The following is a 12,282-nucleotide window of genomic DNA, read 5'->3' as shown; positions in this document are numbered from 1 at the left end:
TTTTTTTTTTAAATAGAATGGATCAAGTAGATTAAATAATTTTCTCTGTAAACGATGGAAATTTATCCATGGTGATCTCTTGATAATTGACTTATTATCGAAATTCTATTTAATATTCGATTTTAATAATCTAATTCCACTAACCTATTTATCGCGTCAAATACACGATAAGTTTTCTCTATTTATGAATTAAAATATTCGTTTCTAGCTACATAAAAAAAGCAATTTCATCCAACTCGTTTATGTCTATATCCTCGAAGCTGTAGTTATTCCGAATCGTTGAACGTGCCAAGCGATTTCGAAAGGAAACGCAACGATTAAATCGGCAATTTACTCTCCCTCGGTGTGAATCGCACGGAAGCCGGAAAATGATGTAACCAGAATTCCACAATGGACCGTGATCCTCATGGTGAAACGACTCGCAACCTAGACAAGACTTACGCGACAGAAAAAGGGGAAAAGGATAATAATTCTCCATGCATACACGTAATAGGCTATTTACGTGAAACGAGCAGATGGAATAACGTTTCGTGAATATAAATTTTCTTGGTTTCGAACAGAAAGAGAGAGAGAGAGAAAAAAACGGTAAAACGGTTATTATTGAAGCTCTTTAACTTGTATTCGAGGCATTATCGAGGTTGGCGCTTCGCATTATCGGTAAAGTAACTGGTTGCAAAGTAACTTGTTGACAGACCACCTACTATGTAGACACCACCTCTTTATCCTATTATTTTCGGTCGAACGATGATAAGCTAGATTTAGTATTTCTCCAGTGTCACAATCAAATGTCTCGTATTTTTTGATCCGATTTGTTTTTTTTTTTATGGTAAAAAATCCTTTCTGCATATTTTTTCGTGTGTAAAAATAATTATTCCGGCCAATTTTCAAATGATTTTAAGTTCCTTTTTTTTGTTTAATGTATATTTTATAATAATTTAGTTTTAGTAAAATATCCTATGTGTGGATTTTTTGAAAATAAAAGCATATGACATAAAATGGTAAAAAAAAATGTATATTGTTTCTGTGTTATTTTCATAATTCTTTTCTATTCTACGTGTCATCATGTGAAGTAATTTCCATGTGCATTCTTAGAATCAATCAGATACTCAGATAACATATATTTTAAAATAAATATTCAATCTCTTTCTCTCATTCTCGATCTTCAAATATATTATTTACAGATCATCTGTCTTCACCAAATAATCTATAAGCTTATCTGACCATGTATAACATATAATATCATTTCTTGTATTTTTAAATAATCAAATCTTCTTGACCAATTAATATTCGTGAATTGATAAGTTAGAAATTTTATTTATAACATATAAAATTTAGATAAATTTTTTTTTTTCAAATATTTGCTCGAGTATTCTTAGTATTCTTCATTATTAGCGATCCTAGTTTCGAAATAAATTCGATATTTGATGAATTTGGAACGTATAAATTCAAAATACGATATTTAAGTATTGGATTTAATTTTTAAAATATTCCTCATTTTATTCGATGTTGGAACACTTCGATAATAATCTAGCAACGATCTCGTTGATGTTTTATAAAATCACATCTATGTAGGACATACTTCCATTTTGGAATATAAATGGAGAGATGCAGCTAGAGATTCGACAGAAGATACCTCGTTTTCGAGGCTAATTAAATCACGAGCGACTGGTCGTTCAATAAAACCGCTCGGCTGATCGAACAACTGGAAATAGAACGACGGGAAATTCTCACAGCTGATCCATAATGTATCGAAATCTAAGAATTCGAATTAAGATTAATGAGATTATACATTTTTAAAAATTATTGAAACAAATTAAAAAGAAAAGAAAGAAAGAAAAATAGATAATCAAACTTTTAAATTTATAAAATAACGAAATAAAATGAAAGCATGCATTAATTAAAGCATGTTAATAACATGAAAGAATCGCTATAATATTGAATATTTTTGAATTATAAATATATACAATAGATTACTTAAAAAAAAAATCATAATTTAATACAATATTAGCGAATTACTTCTGTATAAATATAAATAATCAGAAAATAAAATAAAAACCAACATTTCTGATATTAATTAGGGAAACCCAACAAACTTTTTTATAAATTATTGAATAGAAATTAAAAATACTGAAAATAAAAAGAAAATTATTACTTCTTGATAAAAACTCATTGCAGACAGACAGATTGCAGAAAAATTGAGGGAGAAAAACAGGAAATATCGATTGAACGATCACAATTCAATACGATCAATTTATAAAAATGAATTCTTTTGAAAAACGATTTCTTTTGAGCCCATAGGTATTCTCATTTCGATTTAGGGAGACCAAGGTGGGGAATTTTATTGCTTGATCGTTCAACATGCTCGACCGACCATCACTGGGTCTAGCCGTTCCACGTAGGAACGCACAATACGCGATATCTCCACCAGGTCAGAGCCCTTTTTCGATCGTTCGATCGAAAGCAGCAACAATACCGATGCATCCGCGGGAATCCGTGGGCCAGAACGGAAACGTTTTGTTAAACTATGAGTAAACACAAGGGTATTCCACGCTACCTACCTACGATCTCATCAATACAAATACGAAATAAAATACTGCCATCTTTAGTAGTCGATAGGTCTTTTATCATTTTCTTTGTATCGTTCCTTTACAAACTTCGTTTCAAACTTTCTAACTTTGCTTGAAAAGGTAAAAAGATGAAATTTCAAATATTTGCAACATATTTTGGGAAATGTTAGATACAATATTTTAAACAAGACAAAACAGTATCACACGATTTTTAATCCATCAAGTAGCGCGGAGTAAAATTGTAACTATCGATATATGTCGATGTTATGAGATATACGAGATATCTCATATGATATATGAGATTTCATATAATTAAAATATCAATAATGAGAAAAGATAGAGTTGTAAATAAGGTTTTGTGAAAGATATATATATATATATCTTTAATCTACAAATCTTATAATTAAATGAATCGAAGGATCACGTGTCTAGGATCAATTTAAAAGAATTAATGAAATTTCAGGGATCATGGGAATAGAATTTAATTATCGGATAGTGTATTTGGAAATTTCCATCTTTGAAATTAATTTATGTAATCATAGTTTGCTCAAATAAATTAATTCTTCAAAACTGATAGGACAATAAATTTTCAATAATTTTTATAAAAAATACAGTTATAACTATCTTATAACTTTCTATAAGATAATGGAGATATATATCATATTTTGAAAATACAATTTTTCTTTTTTTAACATAATATATAGTATTATATAAATTTTTTTCTAAATGGGCCAAATTTGTAATTAATTGAACGAATGTTTCGAAATATTTGTTTAAAACAAAAGATTCGATTTGAATTTTTTATTTCAAAGTGAATGCAAGATCTTTAAATTGAGTGTTTAAACGCGGAGCACTTTGCCGCATAAAATTGCATCATTTCTTAAATGAAATTGATCCCGGTCGCGATTCAGGATCACTTGGAATGAAAAACACAGATGCTCTTTTGTTCCCTCTAGCTACAACGTCACGCTTTTGTTCAGCTTTTTACGCAATGGAACAAAGAGCATCCACCTCTCTTTGTGAACCCTAATCTATTTTACTCGCCAAACTAGATTATGGAACAGCCCTCCTTACAATTTGGAGTTATCCCAAAAATCGACCAAGTCTTTCAAATATATACTTGCTTATTTTTTTTCTTTCTAAAGAATATAAATCGTTTGAAAAAAATATTTAAAATTCTCTTATTTCTTTAATCTACTAATTACTAACTACTAATTACTATTAGTATCAAATCAAAATAATTTCGAATTTATTTTATTTTAATGTATAATTAAAAATTTGATGACATAATTATTTAATCAAAATAATATATTTATATAATATAATGTATTCTTCTTTCCTATATTTTATAGGAAAAAATTACTGATTAATAAAATTAAATAACGTAACCTAACTGTTCTCTATGACTCAAAAATATGAGTCACGGATCAACAGATCAATAACCCAAGACGAATAGCTCAAAGAAATAGTTTTCAAAGAAATTAATTTCTTCCAATTTATTCATCAAACATTTAATTAAATCCTTTAAAAGATAAAAATTTCTCTAAACTTCCCCCATAATCATGTTAGAATTTTCCCATTTCATATTAAATCGGTCGCAATAAAATACTATTAAAAGTTGAGTTAAGTTTACTCTCTTGCCCATGTTCACAGATAACTTTAGAAGTCAGTCAAGCGAGATCCTAAAATGAAAAAGCAAAGAATTGTACGCAGTGGGGCACGAGCGTTATAAAATAAGTGTATTATCACGTAAACGGATATGCCACGGAACCGTTACAGTAACTTCTATGTATATTGAAGATATATATGTACCAGGTACACCTTGAAAGGAAACTAGTGCATTCATGCTTCCTTCCAGACTAACATTTTTACGACCGAACCTTTCTTTCTTTTTTTTTTTTTCCAATTCGATATTATATTATTTTATGAATCTCCGTTAATGATGGTTAAAGCTGCGACTTCCGTTACACCATTACATTAACTGCGAATGCGTAGACGAGCATGACTGATTAAGTTTATAAAAAATTTTGACAGACAAAAATTGTAATTTCTTTTATAAAACGAGAAAAAATAATTTTCTCTGTTATATTTATTCGAAAAAAATAAATTATTGATCAAAATTATTTTAAAATCGCAAAAAATTCGGACAATCGATTTTAAAATTTTAATATTTTAATATTTAATATTAGGTTGAAAATGTTTTAAATCTGAGATGTTTTAAATAGTGAGATAGAGTCTATCGAAAAATAAAAAATCAATTGCTCCAAATTATTATGGACTGATTTCAAGAAAAATCTCTTCTTTTTCAACGTTTACCTATTATTAAAATAATAACTTTGGATCGTCTAACTATATAATATTATCTAGAAATTGCTAAATATAAAATATCCTTATAAAAAGAAACTTAAGAAATACAGGAAATCATATATTAACACGTTCCATGCAGTGTAGCTTGAAGGTAAAATTTCCATTGACCGAAGAAAAATATTCAAGGTTCATTTTTTCAACAAAATATATATGCAAAATATACTATAAATTTTAATCTGTCGCTTTTTTATAATTAAATATTTTTATTATAAAATTATAATTTCTTTTTCCTTTTTAAATTCTATGGATATTCTTAATTTATTTAAAAAATTTAAATAACTAAGAATTTCTTAAGAATTTATGTATGTATTACTATCTTTTTACAACTAAAAATTTTATTATAAATATTCGATTTCCTTTTAAAGTCTGTTGTTTGATGTTTTTAATTCCTCAAAGAATTTAAGATCCTTTCTATTTTTCGAGAATTCGAGACATTTTATCATAAATTCTTGAATTTTTCTCGAATTTCTATCGATATTATTAACTTTGTACAAAATTATATAAAGTTTTAATTCTTAAACTGAGAACTTTCAAAGAAATATACTCCATGAATAATGTGTAAGAAGTCAAAAACAGGAAATTGATAAAATAAAAAGAATTGACCATGAATACGATATGGCAATGAGAAAATATTTTGGCTCGATCACAGGACACTCTAGAAATATTCGCGTGTTCGTTTCGTTTTCTTGCCATTAACTGAAGCGAAAACACATGAGGCGAAGTAGGAGATCCAGTTATACGCGAGCTGTGTTAAAGATACGCTCTGTAAGCAGAAACATAATCGCAAAGAGGCAAGGTATTACTGTTACAAAAGTTAAGGTCGCTATAAAACGCGTTGAAACGTTGCGTAACATTGTATTTAAAAATTGGAAACTTGGCTCATTTTTGAGAATACCATGCATTATATAAAAAAAAGCAAATGATGATAGATCACTTTGTCGGAAACAATTATCGTTCAGTTTAAAAAAAGAAAAATAATGATAAGAAAAAGGAAGAAATATACATTGCCTTAAAATATGGCAAATGATAATGTATTATTTTTGTAAAAAAAAATATTATCTATGATTGATTTTTTGAAAAAAATTTTTCAAAATGAAGAAATTAAAGCAATTCTCAAATTTCAAAGAATTTTACCCTCAAATAAATTCTCTTACTTAATTTTCTCTCTAAAACAGAAATATTATCAATTATACAAATCAATAGACTAGAGAATAATCTTAAAAAATATTCTTATTTTTAGAACATTTTAAATATTGTTATAATTTTTACTTTTGCATATCCCTAAAACTATCCGAATAAAAATTAATTCCACGCAATGTTAAAAATATCCTCGAAGAAAATGATGAAGCTTCAATCCATTAACAATATACACAGCTAATAAAAAAGCTAATAACGCACACGATGTTAAATTTGCCGATATTTTTTTTTTCTACGGTGCAAGCTGAGCCTTATTATCTCAAATTACCTCTAAATTAGCTTGCTGTATCGTAATAACGATCTTATTAGAGCTCGTCTCCTTCGTTCACCACGTGTTCAACCCTTTCCTGGATTAGATATGAACACACTCTTGAACTTCCTCTTGAACATATGGATTTTGCGAATAGCTCGCACAAAAAATTATTCTCTTCACAGATATTTTTACTTCTTTTCTTTTCCTCTTTTCTCTCTCTCTTTTTTTTTTTTTTTCTTTCTTTTCATTCACAATGACGTTAAAACGTTAAAATTGCAGATGTCTTGGCAAAGGGTCTTCCTCGCTGTAGGACTATTCGGTGTTCTTCTATTGCTGACGAATGCAGACAACAGCGTGCACATCCTGTCAAAGTACCAATTGATCACTTCGACCACCCTGAATTGGCTGCCCCGCACCCATTATGATGGCTCCAAGGATATAGTCATTGGTGGTTTCGAGATCGAAAAAGTGGAAGGTATGTCGAATTAGAGGAGAAAACAGGATGAAATATAATCTTTTCGATGGTTAACTTTGTCAAAAAGTCTTAATTTTTGTTATGGAAAAGCATTGAAATATAAAATGCATTAAAATAAATTAACTTTTTATACATATTGTATTATAATCATCGTAAATGAATTAATCTTAAGAACTTTAATTAATTATTTATTTAAATTTAATTAAACATTGTTTTTCTAATATCTTTATCCTTCAAATTTTATAATAAAAATTGAAAAAAAAAAATCCTTTCGAAATATTTAAAAGAAATGTAAGTTCGAAGAAATTGTGTTTAAAAGCTATAATATTTTATTATAAACAAATATTTATCACCGTTCACATGACAATCTCATAATTAAGATATATCCTTAAGTCGAAATCGAGCAAGTGTCCGACCACCACTTGTGAATGTTAAGGTATATCATTTACATCCGGAAACACTCCTGCACGGTTGCACAAGCTCGCGTTAATTTCCCGTTCTTACTAATTGCCGCTAAGCATCGCCTCGAAGCAACATCTTCAAAAGAGCCCATGAATTAACTTTTCTCGCCTATACACCTGGCCCAGACGAGATTATTCTCTCTTGACAATATCTTGAATATACAATTCTCATCTCCTCCATCCCCTCCCCCTTGACTGGATAAAAATATCCAACCGTTCTCGTCTCTTCCGATAAAAATCCGTCGACATTTATTTTTTTTCTTTTCTTTCTTTCTTTCTTTCTTTCTTTCTTTCTTTTTTTCCGCAGACGACTCGTTCAACAATCAAGCAGACAAATCAGAAAAAAGAGTACCCCTGTACGTATGCAGGGTATTGCACACGACTGTCTGGGTGGCTGGTGCCCAAAGGGGTAACGAGCAACGATGCACCGTGACGATGCACGGTACCGTGCAGTCGTACGATAAATACGACTTGCTCGAGAACGTGAAGAGTGCAGCACGCGTCAACTGGGAGTACTTGGACAAATACAAACCCACCCCGTTGGGAGCTGTAGCAACGGAGAAGATGTTCGTCGCCCGGCACCTAGCGGAAATCCCCAAGAACACATCGGCGGCGAGATATACCCATTATATAGGCACCTTGGCCACCAATGACAACATTCTAGAGAGTATCAGCTACGTGAAAGATGTAAGTAATTGCTACGCGGCTCGTGGAGCATGGTGTTCTCTCTCTCTCTCTCTCTTTTTCTCTCTTTTTTTCTTGAGGAAGAAGGATGTTTGTAGTTGAGATTGCAATGCTTGCGTTTCGCGTTTGTAAGGTGGTAGAGGGATTAAGCCATTCATATCATGGAATGAAAACAGACTGAGGATTAGCGAGGGTTAGTCTCCTCTTTTGGATACGATGCTTGCTTGGATGGTGGAAATTGCAATGCCCGTAATCGAGATTTGTTAATGGAGAGTGGTGGAGGGAATTGAAACGAGAAACAAGAGAGGAGGGTGTTCCTTTTCAGATGTGAAGTAGTTGCGGTTGAGAAGCGTTTATGGGTTGGTTTTCAGTCAGAGAATTGGATGAAAACGGGGCATTGCCACCGGGTTTTAAGATTTGCGGTGAATTAAAACCCTTTGCGATTTGAGTGGCAGTGATTTATATTCGATGCGATAGCAGTTTCAAAAGTTTTGTATATATTTTTATTATATGTTTTATATGTTAAAACTGAAACATTTATTTAATGTGGAATAGGAAAGGATTGATGTAGGATGAAGAGTAAAGCAGGAAAATATAGTTGTTAATATAATAATTAATATAATAATTAATTGAAGGGTAATCTTACATGTAAATGACGGATAAATGAACTGATATCATTTATCGGCTACGTAATTGATTGATACTTATTTTAAATTAGAAGAAATTTGTTATTTTAGTTAGAGTTAATATTATTTCAAAACGTGAATTGCACCTCAATATTGTATAAAATAAAAATTAAAATATTGAACTATATATATAGATTTTTTTTTTAATAAAATATTATTATTAATTAAAAAAGCATTATATTTTTTCCATTAGGATGGTACAGAAGGAATCGCAAAGAGTGGTGATGTTCTGGTCGAAACGGAACCTATCTATTATAATCTGACGATGGTTAAATTAAGTTGGCCTAAAAAACGAGTGATCAAAATGTCAAGTAATCCCTGTATATTTGATAACGCGACGATCGTCAATAATGGACCGGAAGCTGCAAAAATGGCGAAAGCTTTCACTTATACGTACAATTATTCTATGTACTGGGGTCAAGGTCACGCCATTCTGAAAGGCCTAAATACATCAATTATATTGATGAATGGTACAACTTTGCCACAAATAATGTGGGGTACAAAGGAAATTAGTACTCGTACTGATGCATATACGTGAGTATTTTCTGTATCATTTAAAATAAATCAATTAAAAGCATATGAGAAATAACAGATTTTTTATACAACTAATTATTAACAGCTTTTAAATAATATTAAATAATTTATTTGATTCAAAGAATTATACTTTATGTCATGAACATATTTTTAATTATTATCATTATATAAATATAATATTATATTATATTCATTTAATATATTAATATTTATTTAAAATAGGGTGGAAATAATCCTCGAACCCGGTACAGGAATAAATGTTACTCTAAAAGGTTATTGTATCGATATGGAAGTACCCTATTCTGGAGCCTTAATTTCGCATTACGAAGATGGAGAGACCAAATCTCGTGTGATAAGCGGTATTCGCAGCGAACAGACAATATTTGATGTAAAACCCGAATTTGGATCTATCTATTTCCTTGGAAATTACAGTTTAGTTCCTACAACCACCGCACCACCAACAACAGAACCGAGCACTACTACTACTACTACCACAATTTCTCAAAACATGAGCAAAAATATTCATCGTGATCATAATATAGATGATAACGAGGATCACGATGAGAACATGATCATACCGCCGAAAAAATCCGATATATCTAATATGCAAAGCGACGATGGTGGACCGTTGTCATTGAAGAATAAAGTAGAAACGACGCATTCTGGAACATCTCTATTTAGAATAAATTTAGAGATGTTTATAATTTCGTTAATAATTATCGTCCATAGAATTACGTGAAATAATTATAACTTTAAAAATATTCTAATTACCTAAGTTGCAATAGTAATATATTCGTAGAGAAAAACATTGTCCAGAGATTACAAAAGAAAATACACCAAAAAAAAAAAAGGAAAAAAAAATAGCATAAAAAAGAAAAAAATAGAAGAACAAATCACACCGAAATATTGCTGTAATTTCGTACATATAGCGAGTGTGGATATGAAATAAAAAAGCTCCTTCGTTATAAATTGCTGATCAGTCAGAATGCCATGTCAGAGCTGACATAGTGCTTGCCTTTCAAAGATGAATAAAAAATACTTCATATTTAATATATATATATACATAAATATATATATATATATATACACATTTAGGATAGCGAAGAATATCTTAACGATGAGCTAGTCTCATGACGAATGTTAAGTACAAGCGATCGCAGCCAACATATATATGGATATGTTAACAACTATGGATCGTTAACATTTACCTCTATATTGTTGAATTAACTGATGAATGTAAACTAATGACATTCCGTCTTTAAACTAATCTTGCTGTGAATCGATTTTCCAGTTAAACTATTTTATGCCTTCGCAAAGTGTACATTCTAGAATCTTCTCTGGGAAAAATTTTGAAGAAAAGCTTTGAATGGAAAAAAGAATAAAAAAGAAAAGAATGATATCCTTTTTTTTGAGAGAGACGTGTTCAAAAAGAGTTTACAATTACCACAGGTATTATTTCGGACAACTATATATGTATATAAGAATGTGTATAGCTTCTAAAGGAAGCTTTTAATGATGAATAAACGAATGGAAATTGAAGAATAATAAAAGAGAATAAGAATGTGGAGAGACAAAGATTCGCGAATTAATGCAGTTATATATTTTTGAGAGTGCAGTATAATTTTAGAAAATTGTAAGATTTATAAAGGTGTAACAAATAAGAATATGTAGAGTTCAGGTGGATGGGTACGTGGTATTTTTCCAACGCTATTTTAGTATTATTTAATCGACTGATGTAAAGCTTTGAAAGACCCTTAGATAAAACAAAAAAAAAAAAAAAATAGTAGGATTTGCTACATAATAATAATAATAATAATAATAATAATAATAATAATAATAATAATAATAAATAATAATAAATAATAATAAATAATAACAATAATAATAAAGTGCACACTATTTGAAAATAAATAATAATATGTAAATTTTCAAATAATATTAAAGAATTAAAAAGAAGCTATTAATATTTCTATAATTATTTGAAATAATTTCTTCTGAATACAGTAAAAATAATACAATATTTTGTGTACCCATCTGTCTCATGTAAAGTGATAGGCTTGCAGATTCCTAAAAAATAATTATTAATGGAAATTGTAATGGCAAACGAATGCAGTATTTTAATTTGTATAGATATGTTAATAACTTGTAAAGTACATTTGTTTGATAAGAAAACGAGAAATACGAATTTATTAAAAACTACATTTAATAGTTTAAACTTGGTTTTGCGTTGGAAGTTTGGAAAATAAAATAGTATTTATCATACATTCGTTACGTATTCTCGATATTTTCTTAGTACATTTGTATGTATATAACGTAATTTCTATATTTCTTCTTATTAGGAATAATACGAATTTACGAATTTATTTAATCATTTATAGTTAAGAACGGTAAATAATATTGTATGAATTATTCATATTTTATTACATTATATGCATCAATGAAAAAAATAACGCGAAAATTATTATAAATAATTTAATTTGAATAAAAACAAAATGTCCACAATTTTCTAATAATATGTATACAAAGTAAGCCTAATCACAATATTGTGATATATTCAGTAAAAAATTTATGTAGATTTATGTAGATGTAAAAAGATATGACATATTCTGTTAAACAATTTGTTAATTATAATAGAAAGCAATAATTTGTTGCGAGATTGGGTCATGTAAATTTTAGAATGTTATATGTTTAAATGAAGCAGAAGAAAAAAATAGATAGAAGATAAAGTAAAATAATGATATTTAATACTCAAGAATATTTTCTCATTGTGAATAAAATGATGCATTGGATGTGGCCCAAAGTAAATTAATAATATAGTATCAAGATAAAATTAATTTTATCTTGAAAAGAAAGAAATGAAAGATAATAGGATATCTGTGTATTTGAAAAAAAAATTATCGCTTATTTTTTGTTGCTTCTTCATATTTCTGTATGCCTTTGAGAAAATGTTAATAAAAATTCCAACATAAAAAAATTGCATTTAACCGTATCTACAACTATCCTCAACTTTTATAGATATATGTATGATGCAGGTATATCATTTATAAATTATTGTTAT

General features: G+C 29.1%; 2 protein-coding genes across 2 annotated transcripts in view; one reads left to right on the top strand and one right to left on the bottom strand.

The window, feature by feature from the left end:
* LOC102677508 (protein unzipped) overlaps positions 1-10,992 on the top strand; it is a 24,566-nt gene extending 13,574 nt beyond the window's left edge. Inside the window, exons 2-6 of the mRNA XM_006608361.2 lie at positions 6,664-6,859; positions 7,628-8,007; positions 8,884-9,224; positions 9,447-9,920; positions 10,154-10,992. Of these exons, the coding sequence (XP_006608424.1) occupies positions 6,664-6,859; positions 7,628-8,007; positions 8,884-9,224; positions 9,447-9,920; positions 10,154-10,232 (1,470 nt within the window). The 3' untranslated portion in view covers positions 10,233-10,992. The remainder of the gene's footprint in view (positions 1-6,663; positions 6,860-7,627; positions 8,008-8,883; positions 9,225-9,446; positions 9,921-10,153) is intronic.
* The window catches only part of LOC102677826 (mitoguardin), a 35,833-nt gene that overhangs the window by 21,742 nt on the left and 1,809 nt on the right, over positions 1-12,282 (bottom strand). The window lies entirely within an intron of this gene.

This window comes from Apis dorsata, unplaced genomic scaffold, assembly GCF_000469605.1.
Source record: "Apis dorsata unplaced genomic scaffold, Apis dorsata 1.3 scaffold_34, whole genome shotgun sequence".
Lineage (NCBI taxonomy): Eukaryota > Metazoa > Arthropoda > Insecta > Hymenoptera > Apidae > Apis > Apis dorsata.
This window is presented reverse-complemented; position numbering and strand designations above follow the sequence as displayed.